Below are 26227 nucleotides of genomic sequence, written 5' to 3' on the forward strand. Positions count from 1 at the left end.
TGATTTTTCTATTCTAACCTTACACTTAGTCCTTTAAAAATCTTACCACAGACAAGACTGCAAATCTTTTCAAAAACACTGGCTAAAACACAAGTTAGTATAACCCAACCCCCAATAATTGGGAAAGCACATTTGTCATGTAGACGAAAATAAAAGACTAAAACAAAAACAGAAAGACCCAAGCACTGGAAACTACAGATGCAAACCTGACAAGTCTGTTGTTCTGATACAAGGTTAGTTTCTGACTACTTCTTCCTACTGAAAGCTCAGCGGGGCTGTTTGTATCCCTTTCTCTAAGGCATGCACATCTTTTTTCCATAGGCCTGAAAGTACTCCAGATCTCAGATGATCAGGCAGGTGTCCTGGGGGCTCTGAGGGGGAGGTGAAAGGAGTGAATATAATGATTGAGTTCTAAAATTACAGCAAGAAAGGAAATAGGTGTGTGCTGGAGCTAGGAGAACACTTCTGGAGCCTAGAAAAGTGAACTGTGGCTACACAACCTATTTTTACAGAGAATGTAACACTCAAAGAGCTGATTAGGAAGAAAATGACAGAAATCATAAAAGCTTCAGTCACAGTAAGTTTCTACAAGGTGAGCACTTTACTACAAGGCCATATTCCCAGCCTCACAGTCAGTTTCTAAAGTAGAACTATACCGTGTCAGTATGCCTCCCACCTATCTGGACACCTTAGACAAAAGCAGATTCGAACAGAGGCCAGCATATGGCTGAGCTATAGTAAATAGAGAGAGATTGTGGCCCATGGCACAAATGCTCCCACACATCTGAAGGTTGTATCCAGGACACCTACTAGTTCCAGAAACACCTTCAGCAGTGCTGTCTTCCCTGACACCTCCAATAGAAACACCCCTCATAATCCCCTCCCCGCCACCCCATCTTGTACACATCACCACTGCCAGGGCTTCCTTGGTTGAGATGTCAAGATCCTGACATCCTCAAAACAAGTGATAGACAAGGAAAAGACCATTACAAGCAGGTATTAGAAGCTCAAGTCATGCCCTACCCTCCTTCCTTTCAAGTCCACACTCCTTACTCCAAACTTTAAGTCAGGTCACATTTGGAGATTAAAAGTATAAAATCTGCTTCCTGAAAAAGACAAAGCCCACATTCAAGATGAAAGCAGAATATTTCAAAACAGCAAGCTTTTACATCCAGCTCAGTCCAAGAGAAGTACCTGACTCGGATCAGTCCAGACCGAGGAGAGATTTCATTTCTAAAGGAATTTCCAATCTGGGCAGCAGCAAAAGGTAACTTTCCCTGGTTGAATTCCAAAAGTCGTTTGAAATTCAGGAAAATTCCCTGTGCAGTTTCTGGTCTCAAATATCTGTAAATTAAGGCAAAGCAGCCTGTTATAAACAAGGAAATGACATTTTCTAACAATTCTGAAATTCTAGATTGAAATTTTTCTATGTGTGTGCCAATCCTGAGGCTTGAACTCAGGGCCTAGGCACTGTCCCTAAGCTTTTGTGCTTAGGCTAGTGTTCTACCACTTGAGCCACAGCTCCCCTTCCAACTTTTTTTTTGAAGGGGGGGGTTTAGTTAATTGAAGATAAGTGTTCCATGGGCTTTCCTGCCAGGGCTGGCTTCAAACCATAATCTTTGGACTCAGCCTCCTGAATAGCTAGGATTATAGGCATGGTCCACCAGCACCAAGCCTAGAATAAAATCTTAGAAGTCTTAAATATTCAATTTCACAACAGAGATGTATAGACCCTACAGCAAAACTTCAGAAATAAATACATTCTACAAAAGTGAATGTTTCCATGGCACATGTTAGAATGTGGGTCAAATAACTGATATGACACCACCATTTCATTACTCCAGGTCAATACCTGCAGGAACAGCCACCTACACAGAGGCAAATGACAAGCTTAGTTCCTTTAACAGAGGCTGAGCTTTGGTCTAGCTCTCTTAATCACACAGTAAAACTATGAGGCCAATAAGAAGTCAGTGTGAACTAAGGGTTATATCAGGGCTCTTGAATCTCATCATCATCCCAAGCAAGGTGCAGGCTATACCTATATCTTCTAGTATGATAGGCCATTGGGTGCATGTCTATTTAAATTTAAATTAACTAAAATAAAAAGAATTTTGAAACTCAATTCCTTAGAAATACTAATCCTATTTCAAGCACTCAATAGCCACATGTGGCTAGTGGTTACCATCATGAACAGCAGGTCACAGAACCTTTCCATCATTAAAGAAAGTATCACTGAGCTAGGCTGGGCTATCCTAAATGTACTAAATGATATTTCTTTAGTGGTACTAGATTTGAACTCAGGGCCTTTTGCTTGCTAAGCAGGTGCTTAGGCCCAGCCCAGAGCCCTTTTAATATTATTTTTCAAATAGGGTTTCATGTTTATGCCTAGACGGGTCTAGATTGTTATGACAGGTAAACACCACCACACACAGCATTTATTGATTGAGGCAGGGTCTTGTCAAGTTTTTGCCAGGCTCGCACAATCCTCCTCCTGATCTCTACCTGTTGAGTAGGTAGGGTTATAAATGTGAACCACCATGCCCAATCTACACAAAATAATTTCTAAAGTATACATCAGCAAAAACTCAATGATCAAAAAAAAACCACAAAAGAATCATTTTTTAACTGCCTCTTCTGTCTTATACAACAATCAGAAGATAAAATTATCACAAGCTTATGTTTTTTTGGTGGGGAATATTATATACGCTAAAAGATTATATTCATAAAGTATTTTTAAATGTATGTCATCATCTTTTTAATATATTTGCCTGTACTTGATGAATAAGCAATACTTACCCAGGCATGTTTCCTCCAGGCCCAATGAAGGTCTTGAACATTAAGTTAAAAGGTACTGGAGGAGACAGATCATTTCCGGTAGTGGGAGATTTTACATTATAGTTCACAAAAAGATCCCCAAGTTCTTGTTGTCCATAGTTGTCGAGCTAAAGGATGTGTCAAGAAAGTAATTAGTATAAAAATGGAGAGAACAAAGCATAAGATATAGTATTTTAGATAGAGAAATGGATATAGATATATATAACTCTAGTCACTGCTACAACTCACGCAAAAGTAAATGTTAGATGTGATCTAACATTCAGAAAATTCATTTTAAAACTATAGCCAGATAACACACTTCCTACTTTCTAATTAAGAAATGAAACACTTTTCTGGGTCTAACTTAAAATTCATATATCCACCATTCCACAATGAAAAATACAACAAAATACATCTTGTTAAGTTGCAATAATTATAAGTTGGCAAGAATCTGAAATTACATATAACTTTATTATTATATAACTTTCCAAGGTTGAATTTTACAACTCTGAACAAATCAAATCCTGTCTAGTAATTAACTATATAAAACTTCCTTTCCCTTAGGTATTAAGCTGTGTCCCAGTCATCTGTGCATCTCCCAATGTCCTATATAGTCTACATACTGATACTCATAACCAAACCCTGTAAAATGAAGAAAAAACTCCTATTAGAGAATTTCAAATAACTATGAAAAATTACCTAGTAGTAAAGAAACAAAACACCACTAATCACCACATAAACTGAGGCTGTGGGGTCAAAAAGAGCTGGTATACCTCCCAATGGTACCATTTATGGTTTGTATAACTCAAGATTAATTTTATACTTAACCTTCCTGATTATAAAATAAGGAGAATACAATCTACGCAACATAGTTGGTCCTGTAAAGATTAAATAAGATATGAAGAAATTCATAGCACCTATTCAGTAAAGAGAGATTATCAAAATTTACATTTCATAGAAGCAATGGACATTTTCATTCCATAGAAAGCCAACTCACACCATGTTTAAGGTCTGAATGAACAGTTTTTCTACACTCTGTTTCTATAGAATATCTAGGGGAATTTTGCAAAATGTCATATTCCATGCAACTAGACACAGGCTGAATCAGTGAGGAGACTTTTGCTGACCTTCAAGACAGAACAGCAGCTGGGGTAGTGGCTGGTGCCTGTCATGATAGCTATTTTAGGGGTTGACATCAAAGGCAGCCCTAACAAGCAAGTTCAATAGACCCCACCTTAATGTTTTTTGGTTTGGGGGTTGTTTTGGGGTTTTTTTTGCCAGTCCTGGGGCTTGAACACTGTCCCTGGCTTCTTTATGCTCAAGGCTAGCACTCTACCACTGGAGCCACAGTGCCACTTCCAGCTTTTTCTATATATGTGGTGCTGAGGAATCAAACCCAGGGCTTCATGTATAGGAGGCGAGCACTTTACCATTAGGCCATATTCCCAGCCCCTTAATGTTCTTATACTTGGTAAAATGTCAGAATTAACTGGCTCTCTACCAGCTTTTATCTTCCCTTAATTTGTCAAATAAATACAAGTTATAAAACTTTAGTTCTACAGATTAACTGGGAAAAGCAGCTGTCAGGGACAGCCCAACCTGGCTAAGTGGCTAGTCAAAGAGTGACCAGTCACCTGCCCAATCTGCACCCAACACCAAACACTGGGCCTCACAGCCACTCAAGTCTCTCAACAGAGACTGTAAGTTTAATACCCATTTACAGTGACTTCTCAGTTCTGGCTGAAATAAAAGACCTAGACCTAGCCACAGAAGATGGGGAAGAAATTAAAAAGCAGCAAGAGATGCCATGAGGGACAGGTAAATTCTGCTTCTTTACAATTATGGCCATGGTCAGCCCAGTGAGGAACTCAGCAGTTACCACATATAATCCTAGAGATCTTTCCTGTCACTCTGAGAGTGTCTACAGTTCTCACCTGGGCCAAGACACTTTCCATCTCTGACTTCTTCTCAGCAGAACACTTCTTGTCAGACATCAGTTTCTGTAAATGAGCTACAACAACAATGTTGACATGTTAATTTCAATTAATGATGAAAAGGACAGTGCCAATGCACAACAATTAAAAACAAATCTAGGCTGGGGCTGGGAATATGGCTTAGTGGTAGAGTGCTTGCCTCGCATACATGAAGCCCTGGGTTCAATTCCCCAGCACCACATATATAGAAAAAGCCAGAAGTGGTGCTGTGGCTTAGAGCTAGAGTACTAGCCTTGAGCAAAAAGAAGCCAGGGACAGTGCTCAGCCCCTGAGTCCCAAACCCCAGAACTGGGGGAAAAAAAAATCTAGGCCCTGGGTTGGATTCCCCAGCACCACATATATAGAGAAAGCCAGAAGTGGCGCTGTGGCTTAGAGCTAGAGTGCTAGCCTTGAGCAAAAGAAGCCAGGGACAGTGCTCAGGCCCTGAGTTCAAGCCCCGGGACTGCTCCCCCCCTCAAAAAAAAAAAAAACCAAGTCACTCTTAATTTATATAAATCTGTACTTCATGTTATTGAAACAACCTTAACACTATCTTGACTCTTCACTAATCAGAAAATTGATCTGCTTACAAGCAATCTGAATATAACTTCTGTAAACAAGGGACTGTGTATTTTATAAAAGTAAAGCATGTATATTAAAACCAAATAAATACACAATGGAATACTACATAGCGATTAGGAATGGTGAAATATTGTTATTCGCAGGGAAATGGTCAGAACTCGAACAAATAATGTTGAGCGAGACAAGCCTAGAACACAGAAAACAAAGGGGCATGAGCTCCCTGATATATGACTGTTAAGAAAGGGAGACGGAGGGCCGGGGATATGGCCTAGTGGCTAGAGTGCTTGCCTCGTATACATGAGGCCCTAGGTTCGATTCCCCAGCACCACATATACAGAAAATGGCCAGAAGTGGCGCTGTGGCTCAAGTGGCAGAGTGCTAGCCTTGAGCAAGAAGAAGCCAGGGACAGTGCTCAGGCCCTGAGTCCAAGCCCCAGGACTGGCCAAAAAAAAAAAGAAAGGGAGACGGAGAGACAGTAGAGACCAGGTCTGTGAAACCAAAAACTGCTTGTCAAATGGTATTTCCCACAGGATTGGGGCAGCAACCCAATAGTATGTAACTAAAACCAAGCAACTACTCAACATATAAAGGTCAAAAATCGACCTCTCACTGGAATACAATAGCTCAAAAGCTATGTATGTACGTTCATATAAGTCTACTGTCCACATATTGTCTAATATTGACATTACATTTAAAGCCCTAGGCGAATTTTCTTGGGCTTGGCCACGTGGCTACTGTATATGTTCTTGATAAATTGTATATTGTATATATGTCTACCTGACCTAGAGAAGGGAAAGAAAAACAGGGCGTAAGATATCACAAGAAATGTACACACTGCCCTACTATGTAACTGTACCCTTTTTGTACAACACCTTGTCAAAAAATTTGTGTTCAATTAATAAATAAATTAAATTTTAAAAAAAGACCAAATAAAAAGTTTAATGGAGAAATCTGAGGTAAAAATTTTGTGTAAGGCCTGTATTTGAGTAACACTGTATGAGAGAGATACATAGCCATGCCTTTCAGCAGATGGTCAGCCCGGAAGCACTCGCCACTCTTCATATCCTTCACCATGAAGTCAGCAAATTTGTCCACATGGCCAGAGGTCCTAAGAAGCAAATGCCAAGTCAATATGTCATTCTCATAAAAACTGATGCATTCATAGATACTAACTTATTAGACAATCATCCTACAATATGCTTTTTTGTAATTTACACTGACAGAACTCAAAGATAAGAAACTCATGCATCTAAAATGGGAGTTTGTATGTTTTCCATGTCTATAATCCATGATAGACAGTAATATGTGTCAGAGGAAATTCTTCATGTCCCTTCTTATTCTCTCTGCAACACTTCCTTCCCAGAGGAGAGGAAAAAGTTAGCTAGGCTACACTTTTTTTTTTTACATTATCAAACATTTTAGCCTATAGAATATTCTCAAAAGTAGACTATATCCTAGGTCACAAAGAAAATCTCTTCAAATTAAAAAACCCTTTACATTTCAGGATTAAGTAATCCATGCCTATTCCACTATCATCAGTGATTTAAACAAAGGCCAAATCAGGAATTTGATGAGAGAAGAATCTGTAACCTTGAATCTACATTGACACCATTATTATCTGCACACAATTGCTATTAGTGGAACAAGTATCTCAAAGATGAAGTAGTAAGGAATTTCACACCTAAAATGATGAAGGACTCTAAATGATGATAGTAATAAAAATTACCTGTGTACCAGGAAACCATAACTAAGTAATTCCTAATCACAGTTGAAGTTTTACTCTACTTTTAATAATGTGGTAGGACTAATCTTATATTTCTGCATTGAAATTTCAAAATAGAAAATAAAGTATTTGCTCAAAAATACATATACACCTTAACTTCTCAGAACTTAATACTAAGAAAAGAATGAGCAGTATACCTTCTAGAATATTTGGTACAGTAAAAATTCAGCAACACTGTAAAACCTATGAAATGGCATTAAATAAACTATGGCACATTCACAAAACAGGATACTATGTTGGCATAAAAAATGCTGTAGAAGGATATTTAATGACAAAGGTAAATGTTCAAATACATTATAAGAAAGAAAGGAACATGGGTTAACAGTCTCATATTCAGGAACAGACAGTGGAAGGACAAGCCAGATACTCATAGATGCTGTGAGCAATAGGAATTAATGTCGCATAGTATCTGTGAGAAGCAGGAATATTTCTTTTGTTTTTATGCATTTTCTAAGTGAACACAGGCAGCTTTAGCCAGATAGCTACTTCAATCTGCAAATTGGTAGGGGTGGGTCTTACTTAAGGACGGGCTCCGGGGTGAGCATGGTACAGTCAATCTCCAGGATCTGCTCCTCCTGGATAAAGTGCTGCCTCCAGGTCTGAATAATGTTGTTCTTCAAGGCACATCCAACTGGCCCAAAGTCATACAATCCACTAACACCTGAAAAGTGCAGGAAACGGTGTACTTAACTTGTTATTCAGAACACTTAAGGCAAGAAGCCAAGTGACACAGATACCTGAGACTCTACAAGCCCCCAGAAAGGTTTTTAAATCAATAATTCAAATCCCTCAGTACCAAAGAGCCTTTAAAAAGGTCTCACTCCACCTTCTACTTCCTTACTTGTAATTTCAAGCAAGATTTGCCTAAAATTAAGAATGAAGATGTCCCAGATACAGGGAACAGAAAGAAAAAGCAGACTACAGTGTTATGCCATAGAAAGTAACCTACCACTGAAGTTGGTTTAAATGTTAGCCCCCAGTTTCCTAATATATTCTTGGGTATCTCAGCTACTATAGAAACCTCAAGAAGTTAAACATTTAGCGGTCTGTTTAGTCAAAACCAAATCAAGTTTCAGTGACAAAATACTAAAGGTTTAATAGTTATAATAACCTCTGCTGACTATGAAATACAGACACACATTTAGTTATATTCACTTTTTTACACCCACATAGCAAGTCCCTGGGTTCAATTCCCAACAATGCACAGAAAAAAAAAGAAGAAAGTATAGGAAGAAGAGGACAGACATTATGCCAAATAGCAACTTTATGACTATTTGTATTCTGGCAAACCATGTATTTATTTTTTTTAAGGTGCTGAAGACCAAATTCAGTGCCTTGCCCTTGCTGGGCAAGCACTCCTCCACTGAGATAAATTCCCAATCCAAATCATGTTTTTGATCTAAGAATATCATTAAAGACATCAACAACATAAGTATTCTTTTGTTAATCCTATACCTCCATAAATAGCAAAAGCTTGATCGTAGAAAAATCTTCTCTTCAAGGTGTCTTCCATTTTTGATCTGTCTACAATGTCATCTTTGGGCTGCAATGCCAGCTCCTATAAGAGATGAAATAATATAAAAAGTATGACTAGAGAAGTGAATGGGAATCTGAGCTTAAGATACCGGACTGTCGTTGATTCCCTGGCAGAATTCAAGATAAAATTTGTCAACCAGACAAGATTTGGAAAAGTTAAAAAGGTAGAGGCATTGGTCTGTCTTTGTCTTTGTGTCCTTCCTGTCCCTTTGAGGAAAAAATATTATAAGAAGCTCATGTGATGCATGAAGCCCTGGGTTCGATTCCTCAGTAACGCATACACAGAAAAGGCTGGAAGTGGCGCTGTGGCTCAAGTGGTAGAGTGCTAGCCTTGAGCAAAAGAAGCTCAGAAACAGCATCCAGGCCCTAAGTTCAAGCCCCAAGACTGATTTTAAAAAAAGAAGCAGCTCGTGAAGGCTCAATGGCAGCTCAAAGCACTATTGGGAGGTGGTAGAAATTTCGATCAGAACTCCTTATAGGGGCTACTGGGACTTTGGTACTTTGTCTTGTTTCCTGGCTGTCATGAAGTGAAAGCATACCCCATACCATACTAACTCCACCATGATGCTCCCCATAGGTCTAAAAGCAAACCAGGCCAAGTAGATATGGACTAAGTTTTGAAACTGTAAGCCTAAATAAACCTTTCCTCCCTCAAGTTGATTCTCCTCAGCTATTCTGTCACAGTATCAAAAGCTGACTAATACAAATAGCTTTAAGAATAAATACAATCACTTCTAGGATTAGAGGACTAAGTTAGAAGCAGGACTAATTGGGCCTGGTGGTACATATAATCCCCACACTCAGGAAGATAAGACAGGAAGATGCAGGTTTGACAACCTAGACAATGCAGAAAGACTGTGTCTTTTTAAAAAAGGGGGTGGGGAGGCTAAGCTCATTTAAATACAGATACTGATACCATCTGAATTTTCACTAGATCATTACAATGAAATTGTTGATTAGAACTTCAAACTAGTATGGTGTACATTTAAAGTCCTATTGCTTTGGAGACCAAGGCAGGAAGATCTCAAGTTCTAGGCCAGCCTGAGCTAACAGAGTAAAATCGTGTCTCAAAAATAAACAAATGAGGCTGGGCTCCAGTGGCTTACGCCTGTATTCCTAGGTACTCAGGAGGCTAAGATCTGGGGATCACGGTTCAAAGCCAGCCAAGGCAGGAAAGCTCATGTGACTCTTATTTCTAAGCATGAAAAAAGCTAGAAATGGAGCTGTGGCTCAAGTGGTAGAGTGCCAGCCTTAAGCAAAAAGGCTCAAAGGCAGCACCCATGCCTTGATTTCTAGCCCCAGGATTGGCACAAAGACAAATAAATAAAATAAACCTGTATTATTATTATTATTATTATCAAGTAGTTGTCCAAAAGGTTATGAGTACAAGTCAGGTTACTTGTTCAATGTTACCCCTTCAGTTGTTCTCTCCATTTCCCTCTCCTATCCCTACCTTCATTATGTAGTTCAGGTTTTTACAGGGCTGGGAATATGGCCTAGTGATAGAGTGCTTGCCTTGTATGCTTGAAGCCCTGGGTTCGATTGCTCAGCACCACATATATTTAAAAAAAGCCCGAAGTAGCGCTGTAGTTCAAGTGTTAGAGCACTAGCTTTCAGCAAAAAGAAGCCAGGGACAGTGCTCAGGCCCTGAGTTCAAGCCCCAGGACTGGCAAAAAAAAAAAAAGTTGGGGCTGGGAATATGGCCTAGTGGCAAAGGTGTTTGCCTTGTATGCTTGAAGCCCTGGGTTCGATTCCCAAGCACCACATATATAGAAAATGGCCAGAAGTGGTGCTGTGGCTCAAGTCCCACAGTGCTAGCCTTGAGGAAAAAGAAGCCAGGGGCAGTAGTCAGGCCCTGAGTCCAAGGCCCAGGACTAGAAAAGAAAAAGAAGTTTCCATCTCATCTCCAACTCCAACTTACCTTTCCTCCCTCATTCATGTCCTCCTCTTGCCCTCCCACTGTTAACAATTCTACTTCCTGGCAATCTTTTTTCTTTTTTTAAACTCAGGGCCTAGACACTCCCTAAGTTCTTTTGCTCCAGGTTAGTGCTCTAACAATTTGAGCTCCACTTCCAGTTTTCTGGTGGTTAACTGGAGATAAGAGTCTCACAGCCTTTCCTGACTGGGTTGGCTTTGAACCTCAATCCTCAGATCTCAGCCTCCTGTGTAGGTAAGATTAAAAGTATAGGGGATGGGAATATGGCCTAGTGGCAAGAGTGCTTGCCTCTTATACAGGAAACCGTGGGTTCGATTCCCCAGCACCACATATACAGAAGATGGCCAGAGGTGGTGCTGTGGCTCAAGTGGTAGAGTGCTAGCCTTGAGCAAAAAGAAGCCAGGGACAGTGCTCAGGCCCTGAGTCCAAGCCCCAGGACTGGCCAAAAAAAAAAAGTATAAGCTGCCTACGCCCAATACTGGTATTCATTTTGTTAAAACAGTGCATTAGTTCTTCATAGGAGTTACCTTTGGATCCTCCCATAAGTATACCATCCTTTAGTCAGTTTGTATGTAAATGCACTGAGCCTGTATACATTATCAAAATTAGATCTAACTTCCTCACATGAAAGAAAATATGTTCAGTTTGTCTCCCTGAGCCTGACTTAGTTAACATAATTTTTTCTAGGTTATTTATTTCCCTGCAAATAAAATATTATTCTAATGGAGTAAATTTCTACTCGTGTGTTTGTGTGTGTGTATACCACCTTTTTTTAACCACTCATCTACTGTAGGCATCTGGGCTGTTTCCATAACTTGGCTATGTGACTAGTGCAGCAATGAATATGGATCTGCAAGTGTCTTTACAGTATCCTTATAATTGCTTTAAGGGTCATATGGCTAGATCAGAGGGTGGGTCTGTGTTTATTTTTTGAAGAACCTGAAAACCACTTTCTAGGGTGGTTCTACTAGTTTACATTCCTACGAACCTTATAATAGGGTTCCTTTTTATATTCCCAACAGTACAATAGGGTTCCTTTTTCCCCACATCCCCTACAGCATTTGATATCATTTGTATTCTTGCAGCTGACCAATCTTAGTGGAGTGAGAAGGAATCGCAATACTGTGTTTGTGTTTTTGTTGTTTTTCAAATTTTTATTATCAAACTGATGTACAGAGAGGTTACAGTTTCATACATTAGGCATTGGATACATTTCTTGTACTGTTTGTTACCTTGTCCCTCATACCCCCTCCCACCTCCCCCTTTCCCTCCCCCCCGCCGGAGGTGTTCAGTTCACTTACACCAAACAGTTTTGCAAGTATTGCTTTTGTAGTTGTTTCTCTTTTTTTACCCTGTGTCTCTCAAATTTGGTATTCCCTTTCAATTTCCTACTTCCAATACCAGTATACACGGTTTCCAATATACTCAGATAAGATTAGAGATAGTGAAGGTACAACCACACGAAGGTGATACAAGAACATCATCAATAATAGAAGCTACAGATACAAATGGGACGTTGAAAGTAGTTACAACTGTGATATAACAATTGTTTCCATAACATGGAGTTCATTTCACTTAGCATCATCTTATGTGTTCATAAGGGTATAGCTATTGGGCCTTGTGATGCTCTGCTATGACTTGCCTAAACCTGTACTAATTATTCCCAATAAGGGAGACCATAGAGTCCATGTTTCTTTGGGTCTGGCTCACTTCACTTAGTATAATTTTTTCCAAGTCCTTCCATTTCCTTACAAATGGGACAATGTCATTCTTTCTGATAGAGGCATAAAATTCCATTGTGTATATGTACCACATTTTCCTGATCCATTCGTCTACTGAGGGGCATCTGGATTGGTTCCAGATTCTTGCTATGACAAATCGCAATATTGTTTTGATTTGCATTTCCTTTATGACAACCAGGAGTGTTGAACATTTCCTTGTATGTTTATTGGCCAATCTTATTTCTTCTTCTGAGAAGTTTCTATTTAGCTCCTCTGTCCATTTATTTATTGAGTTAATTGGGGGACAGGTACTTTCCTGAGCTGCTTGTATAGTCTGGATATTAGGCCCTTGACAGATATATACCTAATAAAAATCTTCCAATCTGTAGACTGGGTTTCTAGCTTAGTAATAACTAAGTAATAACTTTGCTGTGCAGAAACTTTTTAGTTTCATGTAATCACATTTGTCAATTCTCTTTCTTATTTCCTGAGCCCCTGGAACACTCCAAAAAGTTTCTGCCACCAGGCGCTAGTGGCTCACACTTATTGTAGCTACTCAGGAGGCTGAGATCTAAGGACCTCGGTTCAAAGCCAGCCTGGGCAAAAAAGTTCATGAGACTCTCATCTTCAACAAACTACTCAAAAAAAAGCCAAAAGTGGTGCTGTGGCTCAAGTAGTAGAGCACTAGCCATGAGTACAAAGAGGTTAGCGCCCAGGACCTGACTTCACGCCCCATGAACAGCAAAAAAAAAAAGTTCCTGCCTAGGCCACTAAGTTCTAATGTTTCTCCTAGTCCTTCTTACAGTACTTTCAAGGTCTCAGGTCTGACCTTGAAGTCTTTGATCCATAAAATAAATATTTTTTAAAAATAAAAAAATAGGGGCTGGGGAGATAGCCTAGTGGCAAGAGTGCCTGCCTCGGATACACGAGGCCCTAGGTTCGATTCCCCAGCACCACATATACAGAAAACGGCCAGAAGCGGCGCTGTGGCTCAAGTGGCAGAGTGCTAGCCTTGAGCGGGAAGAAGCCAGGGACAGTGCTCAGGCCCTGAGTCCAAGGCCCAGGACTGGCCAAAAAAAAAAAAAGAAAAAGAAAAAAAGAAAAAAATACTCAAAAGCAACTCTAAACTTCAAACTGGAAGTTTACTAGTTAAAAACGTCTGGGAACGGCTGTCAGATGGACAAAAGTGAAACCATTATTTCCAGGCATAAAAGGATTCAAAAAACAGCACATGCTTTCCAGACTACATGCAGCATGCCACATTTGGGAAGAGGAGAGGGTATTTCAGGTACCGTGTGCACTTTTAAAGGCTGAGGCATTTTCCGGAGAATGAGAAGGCAGACAAATCAAGTAATAGGTGTTCAGAACTTTTCTGGGTCTCTCCCAACCAGCAATCAACCTGATTGTTCCTAGTTTGCACCCCAGGACTCACCTTTGCTTCCAGAACACGCTTTCGGGCTTTGAGCTCGGCCACTGCTTTGTCTATATCCACTTGGGGTGCTTTATCTTCTTTCAGCTTCCGTACAAGATCTCCCTAGACAACAAACAAATTACACTCAGGACTGGTTTCAAGAGGCAAGAAATATGAGGAATGGGGCTAGGAATGTGGCTTAGTGGTAGAGTGCTTGCCTAACAAACATGCCCTGGGTTCAATTCCTCAGTAACACATAAACAGAAAAGGCCAGAAGTGGTGCTGTGGCTCAAGTGGTAGAGAGCTAGCCTTGAGCAAAAGAAGCTCAGGGACAGAGCCCAGGCTCTGAGTTCAAGCCCCAGGAGTAGCCAAAAAGAAAAGAAAAGAAAAATGAGGAATGTATTTTAAGACTTAGAAAGGAGTTGTTTAAATAATGCAACTGGCTATTTTATTATGTAAACAATCCTAACTAATAACTGAGGGTCTCTGCCCTTGACACTGGAATCCACATGATGTTCAGACAAGTTAACAAATGAAAACAAAGAACTACTACAGATAGTAATAGTGAAAAGTAGTTGGAGAGGAGGCAGTCTGAAAAAGAACTGTATAGCCAACATGGAAAGGAGTCACAAACTAAGAACTCATGGAGTAGGTTAAGCAGGTTAAACAACCTATTAGGGGCTGGGGATATAGCCTAGTGGCAAGAGCGCTTGCCTCGTATACATGAAGCCCTGGGTTCGATTCCCCAGCACCACATATACAGAAAATGACCAGAAGTGGCGCTGTGGCTCAAGTGGCAGAGTGCTAGCCTTGAGCAAAAAGAAGCCAGGGACAGTGCTCAGGCCCTGAGTCCAAGGCCCAGGACTGGCAAAAATAAATAAATAAATAAATAAAATAAACAACCTATTAGACGTAGCTAATATTCAGTGACCTATAAAACAGAACTAAAGAGGGGCTGGGGATATAGCCTAGTGGCAAGAGTGCCTGCCTCGGATACACGAGGCCCTAGGTTTGATTCCCCAGCACCACATATACAGAAAATGGCCAGAAGCGGCGCTGTGGCTCAAGTGGCAGAGTGCTAGCCTTGAGCGGGAAGAAGCCAGGGACAGTGCTCAGGCCCTGAGTCCAAGGCCCAGGACTGGCCAAAAAAAAAAAAAAAAAAAAAAAAAACAGAACTAAAGAAATTACCCAGACCCAGGCACCAGTGGCTCATGCTTGTAATCCTAGGTACTAAGAAGGCTGAGAACTGAGGATCACAGTTCAAAGCCAGACCAGGCAGAAAAGTCCCTGTGGGCCTTTTTTTTTTTTTTTGGGCCAGTCCTAGGGCTTGGGCTCAGGGGTCTGAGCACTGTCCCTGGCTTCGTTTTGCTCAAGGCTAGTACTCTACCACTTGAGCCACAACGCCACTTCCAGGTTTTTCTGTTTATGTGGGGCTGAGGAATCGAACCCAAGGCTTTATGCATGCAAGGCAAGCACTCTACCAGCTAAGCTACATTCCTAGCCACCCCCCTCCTTCCCTCCCCCCCGCCCCCCGTGGGACTCTTATCTCCAAAAAAAACCTCAGGGATAGCGGCCCTGAGTTAAGAGCCATGACCAACAAAAAAAAAAAAAAAAAAAAAAAGAAGAAGAAGAAGAGTTGGGATTGTGGCTTAGCAGTAGAGTACTTGCCTATCATGCATGAAGCCCTGGGTTCAATTCCTCAGCACCACATAAACAGAAAAAGCCAGAAGTGGCACTGTGGCTCAAGTGGCAGAATGCTAGCCTTGAGCAAAAAGAAGCCAGGGACAGTGCTTAGGCCCTGAGTTCAAGCCCCAGGACTGGCAAAAAAAAAAAGAGAGAGAGAGAGAACAGGAAAAAAGAAATCACCCAAAATACCAAAAAAAAAAAGGCAATTAAAAATAATAAGAGGTAGAAACAGAAGAGACTAATAATTATCCAAACAGAACCTAGAAAAACAAAGAAAAGGTTGGAAATGTAGCTTAGTGGTACAGTGCTTGCCTAGCATGCATGAAGCCCTGGGTTCTATTTCTCAGTACGATATAAACACTAAAAGGCAGAAGTTATGCTGTGGCTCAAGTGGTAGAGCACTAGCCTTGAGTACAGAGAGGCTCAGGGACAGAGCCTCAGGTCCTGAGTTCAAGCCCCAGGGCCAGCAAAGGAAAAAAAAAGAACAAAGAAAAATTTTTAGAAATGATATTTGAGAGGTGATATTTTTAGAAGTGATATTTGGGTATGAAAAAAAAAATTGTGCCAATTCTAGGGCTTGAACTCAGGTCCTGGCCTCTGTCTCTGACCTCTTTTTACTCAAAGCTGTCACTCTACCACCTGAGTCATAGCTCTACTGACTTTTTTTAGTAGTTTAGTATAAAGAGTCTTACAAATGGAGTGCTTTCCTGATTTCTGTCACAAAGGTTCAATGGGCACATGATAATATAAAATGATGTTTACTGAAATTAACTCCAAGAAATGGAAACAAGAGGTTTCCTATTATTTCGCTTCTTGATTTTTTTCTCCTTTGCTGCTGTTTTTTATTTCTGTACCTTTTGTCTTGTATGTAAGTTTACCTGATTTGGTGAGGGGAAGGGGGAGCACAGAAATGGTGAGACACAGGGTGAACAAATGCAGCAGTGATACCCACTAGACACTATGTTGAAAATGAACTATATAACTTGTGGGAGAGGGGGTCGGGAGGGAAAAACAGGGAGAAATGAGGGAAGAGGTGACACTGTTCAAAAAGAAATGTACTTATACATACTGAAATGAACTCCATGATAAGGGGGGGAAAGACGTTTTAGTTTTCAGTTTCTGTCTTTACCTTCTGTATATGTATTCAAGTGCATATTTTCAGGAGGGTGGGGGGAGGTTACAGAACTCCAGGGTGAAAAAATGCAGCAGTAGAGCTCACTGGACATTGATGAAAGTGAACTATACAACTTGTGGGTGGAGATGGGAGGAAGGGACTAGGAGAAAATGAGGGAACAGAAGACACTGTACTAAAGGAAATGTGCTCATTACCTGACTCATGTAATTGTAATCCCTCTGTATATCATCTCTAGAACAACAATAAATAATTTTTTTAAAAGAAAGGTACTCATTACCTGATTTATATAGCTGTCACCCCTCTGTACATCACCTTTATAATAACAATAAAAGAATTTTTTTTTTTTTTTAAGTTTCACCAACTTTCCTGCCTGGGCTGGCTTCAAACCACAATCCTCAGAGCTCAACCTCCTAAATAGCTAGAATTACAGGTATGAGCCACTAGTGCCTAACTAAAATTTCCTATAAAAACTCAGACATAAATTCTCCAATCAGGAAACACAAGAAATCATCCAAATATATAAAAACCCAAATCTGCAGGTAGATAAGCTGCAGTTAGTAAAACCCAGTGCCTACAAGGGCTTAAAGACTGGAATGGGTTCAGAGCCCTGACCAGCAAACTGCAATATCCAAGCAAAGGGAAAAAAGCTCTTTGAGCTTTCCAAAGTATCAAACCAGGATGACAGCGATGACCTTGCTTGGAAAAGGAAATGGAATACTTTATAAATAAATGTTACTTGTCATTATGCTACAAAGCAACTCACTTAAGGTGTGGCCACAGATGCTGCCGGTCCAGCCTGCTGTAAGCTATTTTCTCTACCCCAAGCCTGTTTGTTCCACATTTGTTCTTCACGTGTTAGTGGTCACAAAAACTACAATTTCCCAAGCAACACTAAATTATGCATCTTTAGCTCCTACATCTAGTCTATTTCACTTCAAATTTCTAATCTCCTGTCCATCAGAGATTGGATACTACAACAGGTCGCCATTATTTCTCACAAAGGCACTAACATAAGACATGCTCTAAATTACCCTAACACATATTACTTCTCTCCACTCGTAACCTTATTTCACAAACACAAAACAACTCTAATTTGGAAATTATCTGAACCTTGTGCCTTTGTCTATCTTCTTATCCAGAATCTATATATGATACTACATAGTACTTTAAATTTTGTTTGCTATTGTGCACAAATTTCATTAAGAACAGTAACAAGAATTCTAAAGTATTTGATGTAAAAAGGGAAATTCGTTACTCTACTCATTCTCCTACCATATGGGTGGGTTGTTTTTTGGTTTTGTTTTCTGTCGGTCATGGGGCTTGAACTCTGGGCCTGGGTGCTGTCCCTGCGCTCTTCAGCTCAAGGCTAGTGCTCTACCACTTGAGCCACAGTTCCACCTCTGGTTTTCTGATGGTTAATTGGAGATCAGAGTCTCACAGATTTTCCTGCCCGAGCTGGCTTTGAACCTCAATCCTCAAATCTCAGCCTCCAGAGTAGCTAGGATTACATAGATGAGCCACTGGTGCCCAGCCAATAACTGCAGTTTTTATTGTTAACCTGACCCCTACTAGGTACAGCAACATTTACAGAGGTCACTGCATCATTTTACCTTCACTACGATACCTAGAAACACACTATGGATAAAGCATTCACATGCATTTTGTAATGGGAGTTCTTATGTCAATTCTGGCACTCATTCCTACTGCCACAACTTAGACCTCACAATGCCATGTACTGGCATGCAGCACTGTTCACTGGGGTTACTCTATTCTTTCTGCGGGTCTGTCTGTTCTCCCTATCAGAACACCTGTCTGGTGGGTGCTCACAAGCTACTTTTTGATGAGAAGAGGCCTATGAGCGTACCTAATCTGAAGGTGGTTAGGATTTCCTTTTGAATACTGAATGTAGGACTTTTCACAGGGCCTTGATGAGCAAGGCCATGAGTAAAACAGCTAAGAAGAACTTAAAATGTATTGTCCTGAAGGCCAGGTGGGTGGTATACACCAGTACTCCCCACTACTCAGGAGGCAGAGGTAGAAAATCATGGTCTGAACGTGTAAGACCCTATCTGAAAAAAAAGAAAGCAAAAGAGCAAGCATGAGATGAGCTCAATCCCCAGTACTATAACCTACACCCCCCCCCCCACCCAGCAAACAAATCATTGCCCTGACTCACTGTCTTTGAGTTCAGGCAGAGAACTGGTTACACACTGTCAAGCAGTTATGCTAGCTACAGAGAGCCAGCTACCCCATGGTTATAGCACACCAAGTTCACAACCCTACAGGCCCAGAGAGGAAAGAAAAATGTTGGGCTTATTCTAAATAATGGGTTAAAAAATCATAATTTATAATAATCTAGTCCTAAAAATAAATGAATTGGAGGTGACCTAGACATGAAAGGGTAAGTATTTAAAGATCTCAATAGCTAATTGTCTTCCTTTAGAACCTAACTACATTTGGAAGTGTGTGTGTGTGCATGTATACTGATTGAAAATGTGAAATATCACCAAGATCTGTATGTTACTCTTCAGAAACATATAGGACAAAAAGGTCCTGAATAGATTCCAGACTAAAGATGTATGTAAGACCTTCCAGTCTGCAGTTATAAAGGACAACAGCCACCAGAAAGCCCTCCCCACCATCATCCTTTGGATCCTTCAACTATATTCAGTGTTCACATTCAGCTGGTCAAGGAAAACAACCAGAAGTATTTCCTCACCTTTGCAAAGTGTATACTTTATACGTGTGACTACAGGTTCTTGTTAGGGTTAACAAGCTTGTCTCAGGTTCCCAAATATTTTACTTTAACTCCAGACAACTCATAAAACTTGCATTTGGCCTTTGTAGATTAAGCAGGAGCTTTAATAAGCACTCTAAGTTCATAAAATCAAAGCAGAGAAAAACCTAAGGTTCTTCATGCTATGTCTTCTAAGACCCAAGTTTTAATGCCTCCCCCATTACAGTTTTTTTTAAAAAGCTAGGGGCTGGGAATATGGCCTAGTGGCAAGAGTGCTTGCCTCATATACATGAAGCCCTGGGTTAGATTCCCCAGCACCACATATATAGAAAACGGCCAGAGGTGGTGCTATGGCTCAAGTGGCAGAGTACTAGCCTTGAGCAAAAAGAAGCCAGGGACAGTGCTCAGGACCTGAGTCCAAGCTCCAGGACTGGCCAAAAATAAGCTAAAGCACACACTATATTATCCACCTATCTATTAATATTGATTGAGACATAATCACTTAAAGCCCCTCTCTGAAACAATTTTAAATAGCTTTCCTGAATCTCACAAAACTCAAAAAACTTCAATCCTCTTACATACAATTAATATCATTAAAAGTAACCAAGCTCCTTGCCAACAATAGTTTTACAGAACCAATATTCCAGCCTGATTTAAAACCAAGGTCCTCAGATCTCAGCCTTCTGATTTAAAACCAAGATCCGCTATACCCTTATGAACACATAAGATGATGCTAAGTGAAATGAACTCCATGTTATGGAAACAGTTGTAACTACTTTCAACGTCCTATGTGTATCTGTAGCTTCTATTATTGATGATGTTCTTGTGTCACCTTCCTGTGGTTGTACCTACACTATCTCTGTAATCTTATCTGAGTATATTGGAAACCGTGTATACTGGTATTGGAAGTAGGAAATTGAAAGGGAATACCAAAATTGAGAGACACAGGGTAAAAAAAGACAAACAACTACAAAAGCAATACTTGCAAAACTGTTTGGTGTAAGTGAACTGAACACCTCCGGGGGGGGGGGGGGAGGTAAAAGGGGGGGAGGGAGGGGGGTATGAGGGACAAGGTAACAAACTGTACAAGAAATGTATCCAATGCCTAACGTATGAAATTGTAACCTCTCTGTACATCAGTTTGATAATAAAAATTTGAAAAAAAAAAACACCAAGATCCTCAGATCTCAGCCACCTGAATAGCTGGGATTATAGCTTCCAGCACCTGGCTAAGGGATGGTTCTTAAATTATTCCAAGGCTGACTAGGTCAGGAAACTGATGCGGGAAGGTATCTAGATTATAGCCAACTTAGAGCTGGTTACATAGCAAGAGACACTGTTGTTTTTAAAAGAAAAACAAAAGTCTTTACTCAGAAATTGTAGCAGTGAGCTTTTTGCATTGTTATATTAAATCCATAAATATATCTTAGATTTGAATGGATCTTTACCATTTCATAAAACATCATTCACCAGTCATTTGGAAAATATCAGCAGTTATGCAAATCTTTCAAATATACAATAAGGGGGCTGGGAATATGGCCTAGTGGTAGAGTGCTTGCCTCGTATACATGAAGCCCTGGGTTCGATTCCTCAGCACCACATATATAGATAAAAGACAGAAGTGGCGCTGTGGCTCAAGTAGTAGAGTGCTAGCCTTGAGCAAAAAGAAGCCAGGGACAGTGCTCAGGCCCTAAGTCCATGCCCCAGGACTGGCAACAGAAACAAAACAAGCAAATCAAATATACTGTAAGTTCCTGGCTTCATTTTCTAATATCATGACTCATGTCATCAAAAAAGTCCTTTTGGGATGTGTGTGTGAGACAAGATCCCATCCCACTATGTAGCCAGGCTGGCCTAGAACTTACTATGTTCTGGACTTACCGTCCCTAGTGCTAGGATTATAGGCATGCACCACCAAGCTTGGGGGGGGGGGGGGGGAAGAAAAACAACAAGCAAGTCCTGTGAGGTTATGTGAGGCTATTAAGATCAACATTAATAGGTGTGTGTTCTCCATTCTCCAAGATGCTAAAGTTTCTTAAAAAAATTTTTTTTTGCTTATACTGAAGTATGAGCTCAATTTCCTGCTTGTTAGGAGGATGTTGTGATCTATCCACTTGAGTTACACCCCTAGCCCTAAAGCCCAAAGGCTTGAACTTTACTTGGGGGCACAGATAGTATCAGTTCTTTTCCTTGAACTCACAGGTTGACTTCATTCAATTTCCAGACTGTTAGATTTATATGACAAAAAGCCGCTCTCTTGAAATGATAACCAGGAATCGTTGTTAAATACCTTTAAAAACCAGATATATCTTCAATTGCACAAGCTTAACAATGGTGCAGGTGAGGTGATAGTGTGTCTCAGTTCCCCCACATGCAAAACTAGATGTTCCTTAAATTCCTACCAGCTGACACTGGATTCTAAGTTCAGGTAGCTGTGTCTGGTCAGGGGAGATTGGAAAATAACCCAAACTAAGTCACATATTCAGAAAATTAGCAAGTCAACAGCAATATACAAAATACATAAATCAATACACACGAATGTGATAGCACTGGAAGGCTGTTGTTCCATAAACAAAGTTCAGATAGCTAACTATATCCAGTCTTCAGAAGGATAATTTGCACTGCAGTTCCAGGCTAACGAAACGTGGCAGAGGGAGGGGTTGGGGTTGTGTGTGTGCTTCCCAAATTAGATGTATTCTCCTGGCCTAAGGAAGCATTTTTAAATACGACTTACAGCAAGGGCAAAGGAACCACATCTTACCTTATTTAGGCAGTGGACAAAGCATTAAAAAAGAAAGAAAAGTGGAGGGAGGGGCGGTGGGGGGGGCAGTAGTGAAATTTCAAAACGATCGGCTACTGAAACTGTCATGCTCCAATAAAAGGAAATGAAAGCAGGGCTGGCAAAGAGGCAGAATTTTCTGAATTTAAGGCAGCTATGGTCCACTGAACTACGTATATCAGCGGCAGGATTCCATGGTCCTTAGCTAAGGCAAGTGATTGCATCAGTCACCAGACGGCATTTGGTGCTTACTACCAACAGATCACGGATCCCTGACTGCGGGCCCCGGCGCTCACTGGATCCAGCGCCGTCTGAATTATGCTCCCTCTCAATTCAATTCTAATGTCCCAGCCGCAGAAGGACATGGAGAAAACGGGAGGTCTGCGGTAAATAAACCACGACACCTCCGTCCATGAAACCTCCCCACCCCTCCGCACAAATTCCAAAACGCTCCCCTAGGAGCCGGCGCCCGGTTTCCAGCTTGCCAGTGTGCTAGCTGAACGCTCACTCGTTCCGGACGCCACCAGCAGACCAGGAGCGAAGGACGGACTGCATCACCTTCCGCCTCCCGCATCCTCATTTCGATTCCTATCTTCCGGGCTAGTCGCGCGGATAAGCGCTCGGGAAGGACCAGAAGGATGCGGGGTACAAAGCATCCTGGGCGCCGGGGCGCATCAGCCGCAGAGCGCAGGCAGAGGCGGCGGGTGACCGCGGACGCGGGAGGGGACCAGGAGCGTGGGGGCCGGGCGGAGTCCCGGGGTGAGCGGGCGGAGGGCCGGGGTCGGGGCGCGCGAAGGGCCGAGGTGACCGGGGAGCGCGGGGCGGGCGCAGGGTCGGGACGGCGGTACCTGCTGGCGCACGGCTAGCCTGAGAGGAGCCAGCACCTCCTCGGCGCCGTCCATGGTGCTCTGGGAGGCGAAGGCGGCGACGGCAGCGGCGGGGAAGGAGGCCGGGGCGCGGGCGCTGAGGGGCCGCCGGGGCGCGAGCGGGTTGCGGACAGGAGGCCGGGGCAGCGGCGGCAGCAGCACCGCGCGGACGGCCTTAAGCAGCGCCGGGCGCGGGGAGGGCATGGGCCGGCGGGCCGAGTCGGGCCGGAGCGGGCGGCGGCGCGCGCTGACGGGCCCGGTGCATGATGAAATCGCCGCGTAAACGCCCTGGCGCACGCGCCGCCGCACTTTCGGCTCCTGGGCTTCACCGTCAGCTGGATTCCGCAGTGGCAGATTCGCCACGGCAGCTGGGGGGGTGGGGGGGAGGGCGCCTGCCTGAGGGCTGCGCCCAGGAGGACCGACCCCGTCTCTGCCCTGCTTAAATAATCTGTAAACCTCACGTGAAACAGACTTAATGTTAAGGCAGACATGGTGGTGGAAACAGGTTTTCAGACCGAGGCCCAGACTCCAAGAGTCTACTGCCAGGAAAGGCCACTGGCCCCCACGTGCCAAATAGAAGGCACAGAACGATGCTTTTCCTTCCTTCCTTCCTTCCTTCCTTCCTTCCTTCCTTCCTTCCTTCCTTCCTTCCTTCCTTCCTTCCTTCCTTCCTTCCTTCCTCCCTCCCTCCTTCCCTCCCTCCCTCCCTTCCCCCCCCCTCTTTTTTTTTTTTTTTTTTTTTTGTCGGTTGTGAAGCTTGAACCTGATCAGGGCCTGGGCGCTGTCCCAGAGCTCTGTTCAAGGGTATCACCCTACCACTTTGAGCCACAGCCTGTTTTTGTTTTTGTTTTTGTTTTTGAGTGGTTAATTAGATATGAGTTTCACAGGGACTTTAATGCCGTGTTGACTTGGAATCCTGATCCTCAGATCTTAGCCTCCTGAGTAGCTAGTATTACAGGTGTGAGCCACTGGCTCTTGGTTTCTGTTCTTTTCAACATAGTAAGAAGACATTGCCTGTCTTTGGGGAGGAGTTTGCTTTGGTCATAAGGTGTTTTCAATAGTAAATAACTTGTCTTATCCAGAGCAGAAGATGATGGCAACCTAACTGCAGGAGAGAATGGCCCAGATCAAAGTGCATGGATTGGGGGAGGGAGGTAGCCCTGTGCCTAGCTTTTATTTTTATCTTGCTTTTAGTTAATTCACTTGCTCAGCCAAAGCAACTTTTAAGTTGCCTTGTACAGTGTCATGTGGGAGACCAAAAAATTGTGAGTTTAAGATCATATTGGGATATTGATAGATCTACGGATGGAGAGATAGATGGCAAGCAGTGTTGCCCAAGATCAGATTTTCCACATATTTTATCAGAATTAAATCAGCTGCTCTACCAGAATTTGTGAATTAGGTAGAAATGAGGTACTGGAACAAAGAAAACAAGTTATTTTTACAACACTGGCCATTGAGAGGATACTTAGTGCAGAGAGCAAAATGAACCTGCCCCAGTGATGGCAAGCCAGCTGAGGTGGGCCTTTTTCCTATGGCTCATTAACCCCTCGTTCCAGTACAGACAAGTCCAAGCAGTGGAGTGGGTCACTTGTGCCAGGAACCACCTCTGGTTCCACCTCAGTGTACCTCTCTTCCCTTCCCATCCCTTCATGTCTCTGAGCTCTAAGACAGCTTTTACTCAGCAGCCCCTGTGACCATGAAGAGCCCAGCCCTGCTGCCATACAGTGAAGGCAGTGACGCAAGTGACAGTGATGGGCAACAACTTCATAGGCAACCAGCCTCAAGTGGAAGATGGCACCCACATTCCAGCTTAGCAGGAGTGGCAGATACAAAAGCTCCCATCAGGCTTGAGGCTGTCTAATTTATCTATATCTAGATGGACCCTGGAATGGTCACTAATCCTTGCAGTCGCCAATTCTATTCTCAAGCAAGGCCAACTGCATTGGCTAATTATGTTAGAGTAAGGTATCAGGAACTGAGGCAAAACAGAGACAATGAAAAAATAGACTAGCTAGTGCTAGGATAGAGTTAATCCATTCATCAGTTTCACTTCTATGTTCGCAGTTTCACTTGTATGGTCCTTGGCTACATCTGATTCTTTCCCACCAACACTTTTTTTTTTTTTTTTGGCCAGTCCTGGGCTTAGCCTCAGGGCCTGAGCACTGTCCCTGGCTTCTTTTTGTTCAAGGCTAGCACTCTGCCACTTAAGCCACAGCGCCACTTCTGGCCGTTTTCTATATATGTGGTGCTGGGGAATCGAACCCAGGGCTTCAGGTATACGAGGCAAGCACTGTTGCCACTAGGCCATATTCCCAGCCCACCAACAGTATTCTCCTCAGTATTAATCTTCAATTGAGAAACAGCCGGACATTTAATTATAGTAGCAGAAACCATTAAGATGTCAGAGAGTTTACATGTACTAGAATCAAGAGCCTCAGGGAAGGTGCATGTATGATTAAAATGTTAATTCTATTAACAAACTATCATTAAGTAACAGATGCATAATTTGGGTACAACCAAATTGCATATTCCTTTATAAGGTAGCTCAAATTCAGCCAGGCACCAGTGACACACATGTAATCTCTGGCAGCTGAGCTCTAAGGATCATGATTTGAAGCCAGCCAGAGATAGAAAGTCTGAAAGTCTCATCTCCAATCAATCACAACCCCCGCCCCCCAAAGTCAGAAGTGGAGCTATCATTCAAGATTCTGCTCTCACTTGGCTTTTGTGCTTACAGTAGGCTTTTTGTGCTTACAGTAGGCTTTTTTTTTTTTTTTGCCAGTCCTGGGCCTTGAACTCAAGGCCTGAGCACTGTCCCTGGCTTCCTTTTGCTCAAGGCTAACACTCTGCCACTTGAGCCACAGCGCCACTTCTGGCTGTTTTCTATATATGTGGTGCTGGGGAATCGAACCCAGGGCTTCATGTATAAAGGCAAGCACTCTTGCCACTAGGCCATATTCCCAGCCCTCTGATAAGCTCTTTGACATAAGCAGAAAGTAAACCTCCATTGCATTTGAGCTTCTAGGATTGGGGATCTGTTGAAACAGTCTTCTTACCTTAAGTAGCATATTGGGCATATATGATCATCTGGAACATGGGGGGAGGGGTTTAAAGATAGTTTTGTTTTTGTTAATATTTTGTGATGGCACTGGGGCTTGAACTCAGTGTCTGGGAACTGTCCCTTAGCTTTGTGGCTCAAGGCTAGCACTCTACCACTTGAACCACAGCTCTACTTCTGGCATTTTGGTGGCTAATTGGAGGTCAG

At 42.2% G+C, this 26227-nt stretch overlaps 1 protein-coding gene across 1 annotated transcript in view; it reads right to left on the reverse strand.

Moving 5' to 3' along the window:
• Gars1 (glycyl-tRNA synthetase 1) overlaps positions 1-23209 on the reverse strand; it is a 45957-nt gene extending 22748 nt beyond the window's left edge. Inside the window, exons 1-8 of the mRNA XM_048339537.1 lie at positions 22942-23209; positions 13778-13879; positions 8608-8710; positions 7672-7813; positions 6389-6477; positions 4749-4825; positions 2797-2942; positions 1195-1344 (exon numbers count right to left, since the gene is read on the reverse strand). Coding sequence (XP_048195494.1) covers positions 1195-1344; positions 2797-2942; positions 4749-4825; positions 6389-6477; positions 7672-7813; positions 8608-8710; positions 13778-13879; positions 22942-23163 — 1031 coding nt within the window. The 5' untranslated portion in view covers positions 23164-23209. The remainder of the gene's footprint in view (positions 1-1194; positions 1345-2796; positions 2943-4748; positions 4826-6388; positions 6478-7671; positions 7814-8607; positions 8711-13777; positions 13880-22941) is intronic.
• Between the last annotated feature and the right edge of the window lie 3018 nt (positions 23210-26227).

Source organism: Perognathus longimembris, chromosome 2, assembly GCF_023159225.1.
Source record: "Perognathus longimembris pacificus isolate PPM17 chromosome 2, ASM2315922v1, whole genome shotgun sequence".
Classification (NCBI taxonomy): Eukaryota; Metazoa; Chordata; class Mammalia; order Rodentia; family Heteromyidae; genus Perognathus; species Perognathus longimembris.